The 22,991-nt window shown below is 40.6% G+C and overlaps 1 protein-coding gene across 6 annotated transcripts in view; it reads left to right on the top strand.

Moving 5' to 3' along the window:
• esrrga (estrogen-related receptor gamma a) overlaps window positions 1-22,991 on the top strand; it is a 161,979-nt gene that overhangs the window by 133,345 nt on the left and 5,643 nt on the right. For 5 of the 6 annotated variants that reach the window (XM_085369354.1, XM_085369432.1, XM_085369276.1 and 2 more), the window contains 3 exons: window positions 2,244-2,426; window positions 22,275-22,381; window positions 22,548-22,710. In XM_085369354.1, the coding sequence (XP_085225480.1) occupies window positions 2,244-2,426; window positions 22,275-22,381; window positions 22,548-22,710 (453 nt within the window). The remainder of the gene's footprint in view (window positions 1-2,243; window positions 2,427-22,274; window positions 22,382-22,547; window positions 22,711-22,991) is intronic. The other variant, XM_085369196.1, reaches the window with a different exon arrangement.

The following is a 22,991-nucleotide window of genomic DNA, read 5'->3' on the forward strand; positions in this document are numbered from 1 at the left end:
GCAGTTTTTTAAAGAATAAAACCGCAGCCAAAGCCTGATGAGTAAAAATTAACAAGGGAAAGAGTGACTGAGAGTGACAGAGAGACAGGTAGAGACAGAGAGGGAGAAAGACCGAGTCTAAACAAGGCCGTTTCTCAGAGAGAGAGGAGGGAAGAGGGGTGAGAGAAAAGGAGGGAGGGAGACCAGCCAGAGCCCTAATCCGGATTAAATCCAATCTGGCAACCGCATCAAACTAGAGTTAGCTCTCTAGCTAACCGTCTGCCTCCACACACACGTCACACACACACACACCCATATGCAGTGCAGATTGAGCAGTGTTTAGCAGCTTGGTCCCCAAAGCCCATTTTGCTTAAAGCTGGAGCATATTCTGGTTTAGGCCAATATGCTGAATGGCTGCACAACAGCTTACTGGGACTTTTGCACTACTAATCATTGAAATGATGGGATAAAGTGAATATGTGTACACTATGTGTGTGTGTTTGTACTGTGTGTGTTTGCTTACACAAAGCACCTGTGAGCTATCTGAAGGCCTTCCTTGGCAGGCTATTTAATTTAAAATTATATTTAACTCTTTTTAGTCTTGTTAAACTATTCTTATCAGGCATCATAATTTGGAAGAGAATACAGGAAAAAAATATGTATTTAATCTGTGCTAGTTACATCTGTTCCATAATATGAATGATTATTTCCATGAAGATAAATCTGTCCAACTTAAAATCAAATTTGCACATTTTAAAAAATACATTACAGTTAATGTAGACTTACTTTATCTCTCTTGTTCATTCTCTCTCTCACACAGTCAATACACACACGTTGTGTCCCTCTGTCTCTCCCTCAGATACACTCACACAGCCTATCTATCTGTTGCCCAATCCCTAGCTTCAGCGTCCCCATTGATTGTGTGAGAACAGAACAATAGCCCAGGGTTTGGAAATGGGCTTCCATTGATTCTAATTAGGGAAACATTAAATAAGATTTACCCACAGATACTGCAGTATATGTATACACTCACACACTGTGTATGTGTGGGTGTATGTAAGAGAATTGGGGGTGGTGGACAGTGTTAGATCAATACACAACTCATCCCCACAACTCTCTTTCACTCTCTCTTGCTGTTTATCTCTATCTAGCTGTCGCTCTCTGGACTCCTCCTGTCTGTCTTTTACAATCTATTCATGACTCACTTTCTACCTTTCTATCTTTTCCCATTTTTTCATTGCTAATCTTGCTCTCTTTTTCTATCCTTCACTTCACTCTTGCGCTTCTATCCTCTGTTATTATTCCCATGCTTGATTAGTCAGTGGATTAATTTGGAAGCAGGGTATCAGTCTGTTACTAATGGGCCATAGAGGTCTCATCACCACATGTCACCATTACCGGCTGAGCCGTTTGGCTTTCAGTGTTATCTTTCCCTGCTGTATGTATCAGTGAAACTTCTTAAGACTGTCTTACAAAACAACAGTTTTGGGCATCTTGGATCAACTGGCGATAGAAGGCTATAACCACTGGAGAATCGAAAACATTTCAATACCTTGTTTGATTTTTTTTGTGCAGTCCTTTTTTATGTTTTGTGCTAAACTCTAAAAAGGCTTTCAGATAAGATCAACACTTGAAATTTGGTGTTTTTGAAGGAATAGTGTGTTTTTGGCAGATTCAAGGGTTGAAAGGTTTTAAATTTATGCTTATTGCAACGTGAACATCTGAAAATTGTGTGTTGATTTCATACTCCTAACGTTTCATACTCCTAATGTTTCATACTCCTAACGAGTCTGAATTTACATGCTTCATTTTTGCGTATGGGAATACAGACAGGTGAGAAATTAAAGGGAAAAAGAGCACCATGTGATATATTGGTCCAAAATCTGCAATAGTTCTTCAGTGGGATGACTCCAAGGTGAAAGCATACGATTCACATCATTTTACGGAACAATTTAGTGACCTAGGTGATCATTAATTTGCAATCACTGTTCACTCCATGGGGAGATGTGGTCCCAAACAATGCAAGCAAAATGCACCCCCTATCAAAATAGATCCACCAGTTCTCCTTCATTTGTCCACTGTGCGTGTTTGTCTTAAATATAGCTTAAGACGTATGTGTTACCAGCAGGCCATAATATGAGATTTGCACATGACCTTTCATATTTTTGTACCGGACTGGGGTGAAACAACTTGTAGCCTTACACGACAAAAATTCACCATTTCTCTGTCTCTGTGTCTTTCTCCTTGTCTGGTGGTCATGTCAGTTGCCTTTGGCTGCCTTGCAGATAACAAAATCGTATCTCACCTGCTGGTGGCTGAGCCAGAGAAGATTTATGCCATGCCGGACCCGACAGTACCAGACAGCGACATCAAGGCCCTGACTACGCTGTGTGACCTGGCAGACAGAGAGCTGGTGGTCAACATTGGTTGGGCCAAACATATTCCAGGTAGGGAAAAAGAAAATTCTCCTGTGCCCTTTCTCTCACAGGTTCATTACTAAAAGCGAGGAATTTAAGAATTTAATCTTCTTAAACTAACTTAAACTAACCTCTTTTCTCTCGTAATCTGATAAAATTTGGAGCTGGAGTACAAGATCGCAAAATTAACATAATAACTCAAGTGATTCAAGATGAGGTCTATGGCAAAATGTTTAGCTTTTGTTTCAGCGAATAAAAACTTATTGAACAAGACTATGCTGAACATCCATATGTACATACACAAAAGGACTCAAATATATGCACAGGCACACATGTAATGTAGATTTAATTTGTTGTTTTGAGTCATGCCTGTGTTTTCTCTGTCCTTACCCTTTTTACAAGTAAGTGGCTCAAGTTAGGCAGGTTATGTACGTGGCTCAGAGTGCATGTGGGCATGTACGTTCGTGTGTGTGTGTGTGTGTGTGTGTGTGTGTGTGTGTGTGTGTGTGTGTGTGTGTGTGTGTGTGTGTGTGTGTGCAGCTTTCTGTATAAAGCGAGCGAAGCGCAACGATTGCTTGGCGGAGGAGAGAAGATGGCGTGATTAGATGAACGAGGAAGGCAATCCACTGCTCACAGAGAAAGATAGAACTCTTCATCTTCCCTGTGTGTGTGTGTGTGTGTGTGTGTGTGTGTGTGTGTGTGTGTGTGTGTGTGTGTGTGTGTGTGTGCGTGTGTGTTTGTGTGAAGTGAACACCTTATGAAATCCTCACTGTTTACAGCGCTGAACACCTATCTAATACTCACACTCACACCAAGCTCACACAAACACCCATACATGTCCACACACAAAGTGATCTACTGTTCACTCAGGTTGGAAAGGATTGTCAGAAAGAAATACGCCTCCTCAACGTTCTTTATCAGCCTCTCACACACGCATGCACACAAACGCACACACACACACACAAAGAATAGAGTCAGATAGACCTGTTAACCTTTTTTCAGCCATCTTGTTCCACATCTTGTCGTGCATGTGTGTGTGTGGTGACTCTCTGCAGGTTGCACATGTGAACACACACATGCACAAGTCTTTGCTCTCCATGGTACAGTAATTTTTTTAATCAAATTGATGGAGAGAGACAGAGAGACAAAGAAAGGGGAGAGAGGGGAGGTGAAGCCAATTTATGCTTCATGATATGGCTGCGATGTGCCGCATACACACGCGCGCGCACACACCCATACACGCACACAAAGGCTGCTAACAGTGGTAACAACGTGTCAAGGCAAGCGCCAGGCAGCTAATTTGAAGTCATTAGATGTCTGCCGTACTGGCAACAATTTGTTACGCTCTCACACACACAAACACACCCAGAAAAACACATCACATACACACACTGAGTTAAGAGCCGTCTGTGGATAGCGAGGAGCCTAAATTGTAAACTAATTTAAACATCACTCAGCGTTAGAGAGGCTGCCTGCAAGACAGGCCCCCGGATAACAAGGCTAGGGTACGCGCGTTTGTGTGTGTCAGTGTGTGTGTCATGTTTGACACACACAGTCACCCGACGTTAGAGACTTTTGACACCACACACGCACATATTCACGCATATCTCTTTGATTGGTTCTTTTATTCTAAGACTTATGTGTGTGCACGCTGATTTCCATACTGATATGGCCTTATGCAAACATTTGATATGTCATTAGGAGAGGAAAATGAGGTTTCAGACACACTGAGTGTATCTGGTTATCCCACAAGGAATCATGCGCGTGTACTTCACAGATCCGCGTGTTTCAAAGAGAGTGATGAAATGCGGGCAAATATATAAACACAGATGTGCCACATAAGGCTTTTTTGCTGATTCAAACGGTGACAAGACATAGACAAATGACTCCAAACGTGCACACATTTTCATACAGTGGTACGTGAGCAGGAAACGGTCACACTCTGAAACTGCGGGCCTGTGGAAATATCAGAAGTTATTATTCAGAGGCCATGAAAGGCCTTACCATCCAATATGGATTAGTAAAGCGAAGATCTCATTTTAATAGCTCTCAAAGAGACAACTCCAGTTGCGTATTAGGCTACATGTCATCGTCAAGTGTGTATGCGTGTTTGAAGGAGGAAAGAAGAGCAGTCAGGTGAGAAGAGCGGGGGAAGAACAGCAAATATTTAAACAGGAGCAAATGAGAGAGTGAATTAAAAGAAAGAAAGGCCATTCAAATGAGCCATTTATCTGTCAGTAGAATTAGTCTTTTCATCCTCTTTTCTTTCTTCTTACTCTCTCTTTCTCTCTGTCTTTCTCTTTCTCTCTCTCTCTCCTTCCATAATAGCTAAATGACTACCGGGCAGTCATACTAGCAGCTCTTATCTAGACTCATGAACACAAAAGAGCGAGACAGACAAGCGAGCACTTGACTTGACGAAAGAGCAAGGAACGAACAAATGAATGAATCAACGAATGAGAGCTAGAACCTATAACGCCGTCTATTTTAACAGAACTAGAGGCCTTGCCATTAGTGCTTTTTTTTTCACAATCCCCCCTCCCCTGTTCTGTCTTTATTCACGAAAGAAATTGCTCTTGGGCCACCCCCCACATCCCCTCCACTATTCTCTTGCTTCCCTATCTCCTCTAACTTGCTCTTTCTTTTCTTACAGTCTTTCTTCCTCTTTTTCTTTCTTTCCCCTTTCAATTTTGACACTCGGGATAAGCAGTCTATGTGCCAGCAGTAGCACGGCATGATTGAGTTGTAAAAAAATGGGGGATGGGAGGTGAAGAGGGGTTTGCCATCGGTTCGTTTATTTAATCGGTCTTTATGGAGATAGAGAAGAAGGGGTTTGGACTTTGGTGGTGATGGAATAACAGGTGAGGAACACTTCCTTCTTGTTCTGCATACTTTTCTCTTTTTCTTTTACATTCACTGTCTTTAATATGTCTCTTTATTGTTTTTTCCCTTTTCCCCCTCTATTCCTCTTATATGGATTTGGAGATGAACTTGGGGGTTAAAACACTCTGGTGTGAGCATAGTTGAGGTTCAGCTGTTATCACATTCGCAGTGTGCTTTAGCTTTTGTACTTCAAAAAAGCTATTTTGAATTTATATATCAAGCGTAATGAATCTCTTAAAGTAATTTTGTACATTAATTATATGAGTAGGCTTATTCAAAACAAATAACACTGTGTAACGTTTACAGCTGAAGCCAATAACCGCTTTAGAAAATTTTGACTTATGCTCTTTTTTTCTGTTTTATTCCCTAGTAAGTAACATATTCCTTCTTCCCTGCTAGTTATTACAAATGGACATTTATTTTATTTTTTCTCTTATGCCCTGTTCTTTAGTCATTTATCGCAGCTGTTACCAGACTTTATTTCATTCTTGAGAGATGTTTGATTGCTCTCTTTATTTTCTCTTTGTCTCTTTATTTTCTTTTTTCTGTTGTTCTATGTTGATGATTATTCAAAATATAATCTTATTTATACAACTTGCCATACCGAAAGTATTTTAGTAATTGATTAGAAACGTACACAGGTATAATAGTGGCAAAGTTCAGGTGTAGAATAACACATGCGTTGAAAGAACAGGAAATGGGATGTGAACAGTCTAGATAACCTAGATACTCCCAGAGAGCATTTAACACAATACTGTTTTGACCCATTGGCTAAATACCCCACCCCCCCACCCTTCCCTCTTAAAACTGTCCCGTGACGTCCTCCTTTTGCTCTCTATCCCTCTGTGTCTTTCTGTCTTTCCCTCATTTTCTCCCCCTCCCTGACCTGACCTCCCACCCTCTCTCTCTGTGGTATTCTTAACCTCTTCATTATCAAGTCACCATCATTTCTCAACCCCTATCCCCTCCCATGGTCCTCTTCTCACATCCTCCCAGCCAGCGACCACTGACTGGAAGGCCAGTGCTCGTTGGTTTTGCTTATGTGTTCAGATTGAGATGATTATCCTGATCGCTATTTGAAATGTGCCTCTCTACAAACGTTGACATATCGCAGTAAAGCAGCCAAAGAGGAAAGTCGCCCTCAGATTTTGTAGCCAGTGTTCGTTTCTTCTGGTGTTTCTCTTTTGGACATGTTTTAAACGGTTTTCACTTAGAGATTTAGCCAACCAGTCGAGCAGTTAGCCGTTCTGTCTGTTAGTTAGCCAATCAGTGAGTCAAGTAACTACACAGCCAGTCAATCAGCCAGAGAGGCAGCCAGTAGTCAGCAAATATTGATTAATAGAAGTGTCCTGCTCCTTTTAGCAAATCAAATGTTGAGTCTCGGCAGTCATGGGGAACCTTTAGACACACATACATATACACACGCGTACATATGGATGCTTGACTCTGAAACTGCAGCTCACTAAATTAACACTGACACACATTATAAGACTTCACAATGAGCTCTGAAAGATGCAAAACAGCTCTGTGTGCGTGTGCATGTGTGTGTTTGCTCACATCTGTGCGCATGTAGAGTGAGACAGATGTAAAAGCCCAGACTGGTGATGTGATGATGTCACTCTACAGCCCTCCTGATTAAGTCTGGTGATGTCATCAATCAGCAAAGAGGTTGCTCCGCTTAGTAACAGAGTGGTAAATCAGAAGAAAAACAACCCACACAAACAAGTGAGCTCTACTGGCATCAAACTTCTAAAATAATATTATTGCCTCCTTTTGTCCTAATTTCTTCCCTCACTGTTCATTATTGTGAATTCCCTACTACATTTTACAGTATTTCTCCCCCTCAAAGATATTGCCCCTAAGATTCCATGAAATAAACGTGCGGAAATACACATGGAAACAACTAGACGCACAAGCAGATATGCCCCCATTCTGTCGGCTAAGGCTAGCTCACCTTGACAGTCACAGCATGGTGGGTGCCTTCTTAAGCACAAACACAACACACAAAAAATACAGTGCATTCACATGGACATACACATATAGCTCACCATACAGACATTATATTTTTTGACAGTGTAAAAGCAAACAGAAATACAGGTGATTTATAACTTGTGCTCTCATTTATTCTCCTAAACCTTCACGTCTTTACGTGCATAACATGATAAAAGGTTATGTTTGTGTGGAAAACGATGACATTTAAAACAAGATTTTTAACAGCAGATGTTTTAAAAATGTTTAATGGTAGAAAACTCTTGCGAATTCCTGAGATTTGCCTGAATGGAGAGTAAACACCAGTGATCTGTTAGCCAGAAAACAAAGGTGTTGATACTGGACATTTTACATTCAATCACTAGATTTTGTTCCTATGCTTATAAACTCACTTTAAATGACAATAAAGACTCTACCCAATCTATATGCTGATGGGGTCAAACTCATAAATATGACTTTATTAGAGTTTGATTTAGATTTAGTATTTGATTTAGTTCATTGCCTTGGTCATTCTTGCCATTGTTATCGAGGGTCTCAGGGTCTTCAGTACGTAATTTTTATGTGTGTTTCTAGTCTCTGTTGATTTTCTCTGAGCTCTGTTTGGCGTGTTTGATTTCCATTTCTGCTCATCCCTGAGCTAGATAACACATTTAGAGGCTGAGGTCTTGGTTTCAAGTATATGTGTTTGCTCATGTGAGCGCATGTGTTTGTCTGTTTCGTTGTCCACATTCATGCAAAAGAGTTATCTTATTTTCCAGTGCACCAGCACCATGATTTCCTCTTGCAGCCCATACAAACAAACACATCACTGTTTGCAGATGAAAACAAATATTGATGAAATCAAATTAGGAAAAGAATATTTGATATCTGAGCTTAATGTTTGGATTAAGTTGGGCTTTCTTTATTGGATTAAGCCTGTGGGTATTGGAAGCATGTCATCAATATGAGAGAACAGAGGCGAAACCATTTTCATTTCTTTGTATGCTGCTTTTTTCTTTCTTGCCTACTTGGTTGTAACTTTTTTCTTCTATTCACTTTTGTTTCTTTTCTATGTCATTATGCAGTTTTATCAACTGAATAAATGTTTTAAAATCAAATCACAATTTGAGCCCACAGATCTGCCAATATCAATTAATCTGACAAAGTAATGTGTAAAAAATAATTCTTAAATTAATCACCTTCATATCTGAAGGTTAACCTCTGGGTAATATTTATATACTACAGTATCTTGATGTAATATTAAAGAATCCCTACTATATTTACATTGCAGTAAATAGATATATAGCCATTCTCTACACTGCCACATATTTGTCAACAATGTTTCCATAAAGACGATCCTATGATGAGACTCAAACACCCAGCTTCAGGTGGTTACCTTAAAAACGCACAATAATATGTACATTCACATACACACTGCCATTGTGATAACAACAAATAAAGTCTAAGTCCCAAAATCTGTACTTCCTCGAGCAACCTCTTGGCCTGGCTCAGCGGTATATCCACAGCGGTATGTCCTTTGTTAAAAGGCCCAGTTAAACGTGTTTACAGTCTGGTAAGAGAAAAATAATCTTTGGTATGTCGCCCCTTATAACAACTACAAACTAGGGGCATGGCCCCCTTCACTGTGAGGTAACTGCCAACACATGGACTATAGCCACAGCTGTCTCCTATGCTTCACCTCCACTAATGTCTTCCTGTAAGGCACACCCCATCCAAGAAGTTTGCGCTCCATTTGCTGAGTAAAACTGCAGTATTTTATTTGTATGCAACTTAGCACTAATTATTAGGAAGCTGTTTCAGTGCGGTGAGTGGATGCTTAAAAACCAGTGGATGATGTCATGGTGGCTACATCCATGTATGTGTCACTCAAAATAAGACCCGAATCAAAAAATGAAGTTGCATGAAAGTAATGGCAGTCCGGAACAAGAAAACTAATAGCAGTGTGTTAAGACTCACGCTAATTTTAAAATTGATGTCTGATGAAAATGTGTTTTTGGAACGGCCTCTCATTACAAGTAATTTTAATTATTGTGATTCTAATTTCTAAAAGGAAAAAGAGTCACACATTTCTTCAGTGGATAGATGGGTTTCAGTTCAAGTAAAAGCTCAGCGGTCCATTGCTGTTTTTTTTTCTTATTAGTTTGATTACATTTGCAAATCAAATTCATTTGTCTATCAGCCTTTGAGACACAGCCCGCAATCTGAGTACACTGACTAATCTGCATCAAATAATATCTGTCACACACAACACACACACGAGAAACAAGCTGCATACATTGGCGCACACCAGCCTGCATACACAAACACTTACTTCCCTGGGCACACAAACATACGCTTCTAAAAACACATACACATATTCATAAGGAAGCACTGATACGTAGTGAATGCAGACAAATGCACACATACGCATACATGCACAGTTTTATAATATGTGAAATCAGACGAGCAGTAACAAATAAATCAGCACACCATCTGAGCCCATCATCATCTAAGTCATTATTAGCAAACAGTCAGCTTTTACTACTTTCAATTTGCTTGTGTGTGTGTGTGTGTGGTTGTCCAAGAAAGAGAGAAAGAGAGATGATGTGATGTGATATGATATGATATGATATGATATGCTGGCGGGGCATAAAGATAGATGATCATAATTACGCACAGGCCAAACTCCATTTCAAATCATCATCATCCTATTCTATCTGTTGGAGCACACATGTGTACACACACACACACACACACACACACACACACACACACACACACCAAAAGCAATATAAAGAGTTCACACACATACAGGGATCCAGTGACACCCACACACACACTTAACACACCTATGCCTGCCACAAATCTAGTGGAAGGAGGGACCGACTTGTCATGGCATCACATTATTTCTGGCGGTTCATGCAAAGTTCACAGACAGGCATGAAATAGTTATTCTATAGTTCCTCTTTCTGCTTATCTATCCACCTTTCCTCATGGTTTCTGTCTGCATCTTCCATTTTATTCTTTTTTTATTTTCCTATTTGCTGTCCTAATTCTCTCTTTCTCCACCTATCATTGCTCCTTCACTACTTATTTCTTTTCCCTTTCCTACTGCTTCTCCTGCCTTCTCTTTCTCCTCTACTTCCCTTATCTCCCATTCATGTTTGTGTTTATTTGTTTATTCCTTACCCCCCTTTGTTATTCTATTGTTTTCCTTCCTGTCTCCCTTTGCGCTCCTGTTTCTTCCACCTTCCTTCCTCCTGCATCCATCGTTCTTAAATAATGGCCTGGAGGATTCATCCTTTCCATCAGACAATAAGCAGGTGGGAAAATAGGATTGGAGCGTGCCTGTCACCAGCTGGGAACAACTTATGGCCTGTGCACACAACACACACACACACACACACACACACACACACACACACACACATACAATAAACACTTTAGGGTGGTCCCTTTGCCAAAGTGTTGGATAACAGTTTTAAAAGGTCACTTATGATGAATTCCGAACAATTCAGCCTTATTTGAAATTATTTTTTAAATCATCAATTTTCATAACGATTCATTAGTTTTGTACTTTTGTTGTTGTTTTTTTAAACATCCAGAGATCAGGGCCCTGTGCTTCGTACGTCGCTTACTACATCCAAGATCAAATGAAACATCCAAGACCAAATCATCGCGCTAACTCTGAGCTCGCTATTCCGGTTCCCCGAACACACCTGTTGTTGACGATTAGTACAGCTGGATGAAGTAATGTGAGATCACTGGGTGGCCCAACAGGGGCTACGCATCGATAGTAGAAACATTGATCGGCAACCCTTTGATTGGTCGGCGAAAATGTCGAAGGAGCGCGCTCGGTATTTTTCGGCAGCAGAGCAAGAACTCTTGAGTGAGGGATTTCAGGAGTTTCAGAGTTTAATTAAAACGCAAGGGAACACTGCAAAGGCTGCAAAAGCAAGGAGAGAGGGCTGGCAGAAAGTTGCTGACAAATCAAACTCGTAAGTAATTCAATAATAACAATAATAATGGAGTGGATTTATATAGCGCTTTTCAAGGCACCCAAAGCGCTTTACAATGCCACTATTCATTCACTCTCACATTCACACACTGGTGGAGGCAGCTACGGTTGTAGCCACAGCTGCCCTGGGGCAGACTGACAGAAGCCAGGCTGCCATATTGCGCCATCGGCCCCTCTGGCCAACACCAGTAGGCGGTAGGGTAGATTTATCATATCACACCATATTATCCAATATTATATTACATTATATTATATTATAATATGTTATATTATATCCCCTTTCACATTAGAGCCACAACAGGACCCACTAGAACATGGAAACAAGTAAAAGTGAAATATAAGAATATTCTACAGAATGGTAATATTTATCACTTAGATTGCTTGTCGTCTCTTGGAAAGAGACCCTGGAATACTCTGTTTGTTTGTTCATAACAGCAACCAAGAAAAGGGCAGAGCAAAAAAAAAGACAGGTGGTGGTCCTGCACCCCCTCGTCAACAAGTTGGTTAAGTGAATAATACCCTCACGGGAAAATCGATATCTCTCTATGAGCACACTGTCGCGCTGAGCTAAAGGATCCTGTCTGTCCCGCAATATATGCTGAATTCTGAGGACTCTCCTTATCAATCTTGCACCTTCCTCAATGGGTGGCTCGCGTAAACGGACAGGATATGACTGCGACAGACTTCCCAAATCCACCTTCGCTTTTATAGCCGTGGTCTCTCATCTTGATTACACGAAGTAATTTACAATTACTACTCTGAAATATGAATTACATCTGTAATAATCACATACATGTAATAGAATGTTAATAGTACATTTCCCTTTTTTAGGGAATGACCTGTATGTATCTGTGTGAAATCAATGAAAGGATCAAGTGCTGCATTATCTTTAGTTACATTGATGTTATTTATTTATGGTGAAACAGTGGTGGAATATCGCTGTTGCTTTCGTATGAATGACGCGGGCATACCTGCGTGGCCGCGATCTAATCCTGTTTACATAAAGTAAACCTGCTCCCCAGCAGGTTTACGCTTACGGCTCTGTTGCTATGACAGCAAGTCCCGGATGGGCTTCGGGGAACCGAACGATCCAGGATCACGCGAAATCGTCAACAATCTCATCCAGCTAACTCACTTAGCGCGGTACGAAGAACAGGCCCCAGACAGTAAACACTGGCAAACATTATGGAAAAATGTGGTTTACACCACTGGTTGACGAGTGGTCGCTTGCAGTCACTATGTAAAATTGGTCAAACAGTGGTATGTGACACTAGACTGAAAATCCCTTTATAATTCCTTGGTTGCAGGGGTTTTCTGTTGTTTATAAGGAAGGTGCAGACTTGTCGGAGATGAATGGTAGTGAATCTTTGAGGCAGTCACCTTCAAAGCACAATCTGTGCCTTTTAAAAAGGGATGTTTTCCATTTCTGGTGTGTGTCACACATTTTCAAGTTTCAAGTCACTACTGCTTGGTGAATCGTTGGCAAGTGTTTGCAGGCAAGTTGGTGTCTTCCATACAACCACAGCTATCTGCTAATGCTAATGACCAAACCGATTTTCATCCAGCAAAAGCCAGCAACCTGCAGCAATCACTTGCCAACCAGTGCCAGAAAGCAGTGGTTACAAAGGCCTGTGTGATTGAGGCTTGCGCTGGTGCAGAAATAAGACAATGCCAAATTTGCTTTGTTTTTACTCTATGCACATTTGAATAGATGTATTCCCTCCAAAAAGGGAGGATATATGTGCTTTTCTTGACCTTTTGACAAACTCTCTTACCACAAATGTTTTCAGATCTTTTTTTCTCTTTTCTTTTCTTTCTGCTTGAGCACTTCAGTGATGTTTTGCCACTTTTGCCACCTGCTATAGGGCAAATGACTGGGGCCTATGGTCTCAGTGCTTCACTGTGCACAAGTGCATAGAACAGACACACAGGGTAGTAATAATATGTGTATTTTTGTGTCTATTTAATCTTGATGGGATGTTTCATCTGCAGACGGCTATCACAGCTGGCCGCCTTATTGTCTGGGTGAGACTGATTGAGTCAGTGAGTGAAAGTGTGTGTGTGTGTGTCTGTGTGTGTGGGGTTTTTTTTCAGTTTCGCTGTTAGTCTGCATGCAGGTGTGTATACCAATATACAAGTTTTTGTTTACTTATTGAATAACAAATGTATTTTTATATATCATTATATTTTATATGTATATCTATATAACCACTATAGAGCAACATGGCATTGTGTACATTTGTGTGCATTGTGAATGTGTGCTGTCCATCAAGCCACACACATAGCCGTACCAAACCATTGGCTTGGTTGCTGATGATGACATATGAGTTCCTGGCCCTGGTAATGGCTGTTAAATCTCATAATTACACGCTTCTTTATTGCAATGCATAATGACCCCGCAGCACTATTGGACAATTAATTAAGATTTTCAGCCCAGGCTTTTTCAGGCCCAGATGAGGAGGTGGAATGAGGTCTAATGTTCTTGTCTTCAAGCTACGACATTATGGTATGGTGCTGTAGGAAAGAAGGCTCTGTGTGCATCCGTTTTCATCTTTGTCTTTATTTCAGTCTTTTTAAGTCGCTCTCTCATTCTCTCTGTTCTCCCTCTCCTCATTGCTCCAATTGTTGAGCCCTTTCCTTCGATGCTTGTCCTCAATGATGATATTGGAGACCATATCTCTAATCTGTGAATGGTAAATTAATCCCTGTGGAATTTCTGGGGTCCTCTCTCTATGAACAGCTACGGGGGATTAGGAAGATAAAATCAACACAGCCTTATAATCTCATATACTGACACAAGGCATGTACAGTACAGGGACCATTGTTTTAAAGCCAATGGTCAGCAGGTTTCTACTTCTTTATACATCAATAGTGCTTAACAGAAAAAAAAAGTCTGTTTCATGACCGTTAAAATTTTTTACCTCTTTTGAACTCTGTGTTCTTACTGGATATATATTTACGTACTTTTTAAATAAGCATTCATTTTTGCTGTTTGGACAGACAATGGATTTTTTCCAGAGTGTTGCAGGATATTGTTTTGAAAAGATAATCCACCAAAGGATCAATAGACTGTCACAAGTCGTGTAATTGGACAAGCTGAGAGAGTAAATTCAGCCAAATTAGATGGATAGATTAAGTTGGTGGCAATTAGGAGAATAACGTAACAAAAAATAAGTTCAGTTGCCTAATACAATTTCATTGAAGAATGAAGAAATTCATATATAAACACAAGTAATATTTACATATCTTACAATTTCAACATCGTAATCATTTTTGTCCGTGAAAGTGTTGATCAGCAGTTTTATATGTGTTTTGAATTTGTGTGTGCCATGTGCAGACATAGTGAGTTGGTGTGTAAGCTGCTCAGCTGTGTGTTGACATGGTTCCCCTGACAAATTTGTGCTCACATGCACATCCTCACAGACACACACACAGAGTGGTCATTCCTGCCGTCATGAGCATTATATTGATGGGAGGAAGGAAAGGTAGAGGGTGAGAGAAAGATAGATGGACGCAATGAAGAAAAAGTTTTTAAATAGGCAAATGAGAAATATAATCTTTGACAATATTGCATAAAGTTCTCAGCATTTATTTCTCCAAGAAATTCTCAAATAGAGCCGACCTCTGTCACTTTAGCGGTGCTCTTCATTCCCTGTGAAGTCAAGAAGGCTTGGCCCTGTGGAACTTGCAGTGTACATGCACACATACACACTCCTTGACATAGCCCTAGTGGAGCTAGAAGTGGGTAATTAAAATGTAAATATTGATATTTTATTATTTGAAATGGCTCCACTGCAATGCTCTTAATGTCACTCCATCTGTCGTCTCCACGGAGACTTGGGGTTGCCCTCGACGACCAGCTGCCCCCACCCAAGCACCCCCAACCACGGCAACAGCTATAACACTCGACAACCATCTCTGTGTTGCAGCATTTCCATTTTGGGTCTAATTAAGTGTTAAATATTAGCACCCGCAACCACTGAGGCAGCTCGCACCACACACATACACACGCTCACGACACTCATCTCCACTACAGCAATGGTAAGATTTTAAGTGTTAATCTTGCAGTGCTGCTGATGGTGTCTAATGTATGCAATTAAAAGTCAGGCAGGGCTGAGGGTTTGGTAATTAGCTGGCTGTTCACACTGATTAGAGGCTACGGCAACCCTATGACTGCTCTAGTCTCTCCCCCAGGCCACACGGAGAAAGGAGGGGGAAAAGAGAGGGGGAGTAAGGAAGGAGAATGAAACAGAAAAAGATATTTTAGCCAACAGCCCGACAGGGCATGAAAGTAAAGGTAAAATGATTTTGTGCGCAATATATGTATCTTAAAACCATATTTGTTATTTGTGTATATATATATATATATATATATATATATATATATATATATATATATATATCATGTGTTCTTTATTCTTTTACTAAATGTTGAAATCAAATACAGATAAAATATGGCATTTATGGCATTTAATTCTTCATTGTTAACAAAGTTGAGCCTCAATCTCACATAGTATTCAGCAAAACATGAAAGAAACAAAAGAAACAATGAATGCTATGAATATTTCCTTCAGTACTGTCATTTTTAAAAGTCTCTAAACCCGTTTTAACAGTGTTTTAATTGAAAAATACTACAAAGAATAGAACAGATCCTTTTTTTCCCACATATGTATGGTCAGGTTGAATTTGATACCAGTCACAAGAAAGGAAGGAAAATTTCTGTATTATAAAAACACACACACACACACACACACATTTGGTGGATTATTTCACAGCTTATCTACTTAATTCATAACAGGACAGTAACATGACTGTGTATAAAAAGAGCACCACAGAGTAAGCAAATTGTTCAATGGTTTAAGAAAAAAAAGAAGAAAAAGAAGAGGAAAAACGTGGCATTTTGTGGCTTGCTTTTGAACACTCTTGAAGACCATTAAGCACTATTATTGCTGCTTGTATAGGAGCATTGAAATCTTCTTATGCAAGGTCCAAAATTTTGGATTCAAATAATTTGGATCAGGCTTGGCTGACTGAGGTTTAGGTGAAAAGGTTTTTTTGTTGTTGTTTTTAGTTTTTACAACTTTTGAATGTTGGTTGTTACGGGATAAAGATATGAGGCGGCTTGTTATCAATGCACAATTCGAGCGCCTGATCCATATGTAACCTGCTGTGAAGGCACCAATAACAGTTGCAGGGAATTTTTTCACATTTTGCAGCAACCGTCACCTGAACGTCACAAGCTTATTAGAGCTGAGAGTTGAAAGGTCAAGGTCACTGCAAGATCTAGAAAAACAGATACTTAAGTAACTTAAGAATTCATACACTAATATCACATTTTATATTTATATTTTATATTGAAAAGGTCAAATGTGAACTTCAATTTGGAATCATGAATTCTTCATGCAGGTTACATTACAGACAATGTGATTCTGAGCAGGCATGGATTTAAACTACCACACGAGTTTGATGCAGTGACATAATTTTGACAGTGTAAGATATGGCTTGACTTGTGCGCTTAAATTGCGCTTCCATATAATGTCATATCTAAACATGATGTTTTGATAGTCCAAATAGCCGGACACATATGTGTGTAGGTGAGTATGTGTCCTGTGTGCGAGTGTGTCTTTAAGCCCCTCTAAATTAGCTGGTTCTCTGGGTAGATTTGTTTCCATCTCGTTGCGCATCTCTGTGTAATTGGGTCAGCTGGTGGATGTGTGTTCATTTGTGTGTGTGTTGTTTCAGCTTGGCCAAAGCCATCACAGGGGGTCCGTGTTCATTTTGGCCGGCGTCTGGCCGTATGGTACAGAACAGTTTGAGATGTACGCACGCACACATACACAAACGCACACGTACAAAACACCACAAGGGAGCACTTGCATTGCACAGCATGCAACAATGTGCACACATTTAAACACATACAGAAAGTGGAATGAGTGAGCGCACGGGAGCCACATAACACAGTGTGCATACAGAACAACACACACGCGCAGGGTAGCGATGTGCTGGTAACTGTGGGAAACTTCACATGTCCTCATGCAATCTCTATCTCAGTGGGCCAGTAGACTTAAATCTGTCCCCTGCAGAACACAATACGTGCACATGCTGAACATAGACAATCCACTATTCCCTTGTCACCAACAAAGCACAACTTGTTGGTAACAGAAAACAGTTAGCAACGCAGTTCTCGCTCAAGAAAGATTCGCTTCACTATGTCAGATTATGGTGAATATGCACAATTTGGCAGTCTTTTTGAAAAGAAATAGCTATGTCTCCAATTTTCAGCAGTTATTAAGATAACGTTTTTTTTATTTTACGTGACCTTCTCTTTGTTTTGCACAGGTTTACACTGTTGCTCCAGTGTTGGATAGCACATTGTCTACACTGGCGTTACATCATTTGGGTTTCTTTTTACACATTTGTTGAACGATGAGCTTTAGGTCATGACTCCCTAATTGCAGGGAAACACTTTTTGCAACTTGAAGGCAGTTTTCTTAAGTCTGTGAATTGTTTCTATAACATGGATGTTTCCTTTTAAATTTGTCCTGAGGCAATGATTCAAAAGGATCATTTGTATCACAATAAGCAAGTGTTAAGCACATTCAAGGGCCACTGCAAGACTACAGAAGGACAACGGATACAAAGCTATTTGTAACCCAATGGGACTTTTTAAAAGACATTCTGATACCAGAGCACTCAAATATTCGCCAGCATGAACTATTTTTGAAAGAAAGTCCGAAATTTTAAGGAAAACTGAATTTCATTTTACATGACAACACTTGAGAAGAGTTAAATTAGTTTCCATATTCAATCATTCTATAATTCTCAGGTGATTTTTTTTTTGTTTTGGGGGGGGGGGTTTAAATGTGTATAAAGTACACCTGGTCCTCCTGGTCATTATTTAAGTAATACACACGGCTGGTCTGCAATTTGGCCTATTTTGTCCAGGGCTTTAAATCTATTCATTCTCACCAGGACACAGACCCTCTTATGCTCAATTTAGAAAATAAAATCAAGTTAATTCAACAATAAACTTGTTTTATATGTATTTTTTTGTATTAATTATGCAGATATTATTCAAAGTGGAGCCCCACACAAAATGATCTTTAAAAAATGTAAAAGAATTGTCAGAGAACCTTTCAAAACTACATTATATATTCAAGCTATTAAGTCTGCTTGATTAGAGCTCAAAATTGTTCGCCTGTTTTGCTTCTATGGACAAAAAGACACACACAAAAAAAATCAAGACACCGCCACTTAAATGGAAAGTGTCCCATTTAACCTCTTAAGCCCCAACGCCTCCTGATATGGGGGCAAAAGGCAGGAGATCAGTTAGGCTTGGGGCTAAAGAGGTTAACCTGGGTTACAGGATGTGAATACTAGTCATGCGTTAATAACTGGTTACCAGATCACCATCACAACCGGTTTTCACACCTGTCGGAATACAGGCGCGGAGAATAGGCGTGTTGATACTTCAGTTGTCGAAGATGTACATTGCCGTCGTCATACAAATACACCGACTCATATGCGCGTACACTTCTCGGTGTATATACACAAGTATATGGGCACCCATAAGCGTCACAGTCTCTTCTCACTGGTTTCCATTTGCCCTGTAACCATGCGAAAACAAATATAGGCCTCTTAGATATGTGTGTTCGTGTGCATCTATGGAGCAACTGGGGCATGAGAGAGGGCTATCTTATGTGTGTGTGTGTCTGTGTTAGACTGTTGTGCAGTCTCGGGTGTAAACGTGCAGTCAGGACTCATTTGGCAGACAAACAGGCCGCAGGGTGGCTAGGGAATCGACGTGTGTTTGTGGGTGTGTTTGTTTTTTATGCGGGTATCTGATAGAGAAAAGGGAAAAGGAAAGAGTGCACAAGCAAGAGGTAGAGGTTAAGTTTGCATGACTGCACTGTAGCCTCTTTCTGTCAGTGCACACACATAAGTGCATCTGTACCGTCATAGGTTTGTTCTACTTTAGCAGACCACCTAAACACAAATACTAACTATAGATAAGATTAATATCCAGCCCAAAACTTGGTGTTACCAGATGGAAGCAGTTATCCAGTAATAATTTTATACGGTGCTGTTTGAAGTTCTTGCCGATATTTTTTAGGCAAATATTTCAACTTTGTTGCAAACGGCAAACAACATCGACACAAACACACTCATGCTAACTCACACAGTATGAGATGCCTTATCAACAATGGGCAGAAAGGAAATGTAATTAGAACCAAATAAGAAACCTTCTTTTGTCAAGTGAAATCACAGGTATGAAAGAAAGGTCTCCACCCCTCCCACTACCACCACTGCCGCCCTTCTTTCTAACAACTCACCCCCTTTTACTTTCTTCTCTCTTCCAACTCACTCTTTCTGATACACTCTCTCTCCCTCTCTCTCTCTCTTCCCATCAATATCTCTCTCTCTCTCTCCATCATCAGCACTAAATTCCCATTGATGTTTCTTTTCTTCTGTTGTATCGATTGCTTCATGAGAAGGAGGGGAGGAATGTAGGAAGGGAAGAAGGGAAAGATGGCGTTATCTGTTAATTAATTTGTCCTGAAGCCGGCCGCCTATTAATCAGACAGATAAGAGGCATTGGATGGCTGAACGGCGCAGACAGGCTGGTGGGGAGGGAAGAGGGAGAGGTACACACACCAACGTACACACACAAACACAGACAGAGATACGCATGCAGAGTCCCGTGGAAACATGTATGGGAATGTATGCATACACACGGAATGCAAATATGCTGATGAGTTATGTACAAATGTGCAGTTTAAGCACACATATATTCACACAAGGACAAAAAAAATTTCACACACTGCACAAATCTGCTCACACACGCAGACACCATCCTGATAAAAATCATTGATGTGCCTCAATAAGAAAAGCTGCACTTTCAGCTCAATAAATTAATCACTGTGGTTTTAATTATTGGTGTTTTCTGTGTGTGTGTGTGTGTGTGTGTGTGTGTGTGTGTGTGTGTGTGTGTGTGTGTGTGTGTGTGTGTGTGTGTGTTGCACACATCTGTACACCTTATGTATCATTAGGAGGATAGAGGACTATGCAAACAGCACTGTTAATATACAGACACTTATACAGACACTTTCCATATGAAGTTGACATTCACGGTATATTTGTGTATATGTGATTCAGTGTGTATTCTTGCATTTGTATGTTTGTGCCCACTTCTTGAGCCTTGTGTGCTCCTGTTGGTCCTGGACCAGATGCCACCAGAGGGAAGTGCGCAAATTGATGGAAATCTTAGTTCTGCCCTGAACACCTGAGTACCAAAAACACACACAAAGACAATTTAAAACCCACAACCAGTGACACCATTAAATGATATTAACCCCTCACTCATCTCGCCTTCTCTTCACTTGACCCCAGGGTTGAACAGATTCAATAAGTGTATGTGTGTTAATTTTAGCAATGCCAGTGCATATTTCCCCAGCCCACAATGAGTGGTGAAGTCCTAAGTACCCCCTAAAGACATCTGCCTCTGTGAATAAGGTGTGTGTGTGTGCGTGTGTGTGTGTGCACGAAGACCCCCCCTTAAGAAATTCACCTCTAATCCCTTCTGATGATTTCATTAAGTAGAAGAAGACACTGCCAGTTGGCAGTGATACTGCTCCCTTCACTGTGCCGTGTGTGAGTGTGCACGTAAGAGTGTACGCACGTGTGTGTGTGTGTATCAATCATACACATTTGGATTCTTTCCAGTTTGTTTCTATGCGTTCATGTTTATGTGTATGTGATATGAAGTGTGTGTTAAGAAATGTTAACAGTTGTAGATTGAATGAATTAGAGCGCATTACAAACAACAATAGCCTGCAACCTGGACATAATGAGACGCCTGCCATTACCAATCAACAAACTGTGAGATAAGAGCCCCTAATGTACATGCATGCGCAAAATACCAACACACACTCTGGCGCACCTAACATCTCAAGAGGAGGTTCTTCGCAGCAGATGTTACTGAAGAAATAGCTTCCTTCGCATCTGCCTGCTTCTCCTGGCATGATGCTTCACTCCAACACACATACACAAACACACAGTGGAGGGCTGCAGCGAGGTCTGGCAGGTGTGCTTGCATGGCAAACTGTCTTTGCCTTGCCTATGAAGGCTCACGCTCACAAACACACACACACACAGGCAGACAGGCAGGTGTGAATGGACAGGTGTGTGAGGAGAGGACAGCTGCGAAGAAAGGTGTGAGCAGGCAGGTGTTCCATTAAAGAGACAGACAGAAAGAGAAAGACTAAGAGGGATGGACCGCAAGTGAAGTGAGTGTAATCAAGAGATATGGCATGAGGAAGCAAAAACATCGCAATCAAAAAGCATCAAGCAGAAATATGAATCGTGTGTGTACTCACTGTCTGAAAAGAAATGAGTGAATGAAAGAAAGGTGAAAAGAGGTTCACAGTCATAGACAGACACTGATAGGTAAAAAGGAGACAGACAGATATACGTAGACATAGGCAAATAGGCAGACATGGATTGACACCGAAGAAAGCAGGAGTTTTGAGGCCATAGCAGCAGTTAGTGTGTGTGTATTTGAGCGGCGTAACAGCGATGGCCAGCATTGATCCTTGGAAGTTGTGGCAGGGAAAGATAAGGCCCGCCTTTCCCCAGAGAATAGCCCTGGGCATAAGAGGAAGAGGAGGAAGAGGAGAGGAGGTGGAGAACTCTAGTCAAGTGGATGGATTGAGGTTGGCCAAGAAGGGAGTGAAGCTGAGTCTTGAACCTAATACTAGCTCAAACACCTTTTAAACACAGCTGTTTTATTGCTTTTGAGTTAGTTCTGCTTTAAAAAATAAATAAATCCCAAAACAAAACCCACGTTAGAAAAACACACAGGATGCATTTTCCTCTTCGCAAAGGTTATATTTACTGAATTTTATTTTCTTTCTGAAAGATAGACTCCTTAACTCTTTGGTTTGTTCGGGTGGAAAAATTAAATTAACAATCTATGCTCTTGCTTTTCTTTTTGTCTCAATGTTTACCAGGTTTTTCCACGCTGTCTCTGGCAGACCAGATGAGTCTCCTACAGAGTGCATGGATGGAAATCCTGATCCTACGCGTTGTCTACCGTTCACTGCCCTTTGAAGACAAGGTAAGCCTGTTTGTTTCTTGGGCTCAAGTGGCCACCTCTCGTAATGCATAACTCTAAACCGTAATGCAATCTATCCAAAGGGACTGACTTATTTTTGGAGTCATTCTCAAGTGGACATTTAAGAACATGCCAGTAAATCCAGTTCTTCTGTTTTGTCTCTTTGTAGTTGGTGTATGCTGAGGACTACATAATGGACGAGGACCAGTCGAAATTAGCTGGACTTCTGGACCTGAACAATGCCATCCTTCAGCTGGTGAAGAAATATAAATCTATGAAACTAGAGAAGGAGGAATTTGTCACTCTCAAGGCCATTGCTTTGGCTAACTCAGGTTGGAATTTGTTCACTCTCAGCTGATATTTTTGTCTGTCTCCACATTTGTGTTTTACTGGTGGAAGAGTTAATCCTAGGATTCCCAATCCCATGGGGCTCATTTGAGCTGAACTATCAGAGGACCGATTTCAGTATTCTGCATTCAAACAAACACACAACTGTGACGCAACCATGTTAACACATACTCTACTAGTCAAAAGTGTGTCAAATACTGTATGCATACATAGAAAAACACATGCTCAGTGCAAAAATAAAAACGTGCCACAACACAACGTGCCA

The sequence above is a fragment of the Diplotaxodon limnothrissa genome, linkage group LG1 (genome assembly GCF_057381915.1).
Source record: "Diplotaxodon limnothrissa isolate DT_005_m linkage group LG1, D_limnothrissa_male_GT1.1, whole genome shotgun sequence".
Taxonomy (NCBI): Eukaryota; Metazoa; Chordata; class Actinopteri; order Cichliformes; family Cichlidae; genus Diplotaxodon; species Diplotaxodon limnothrissa.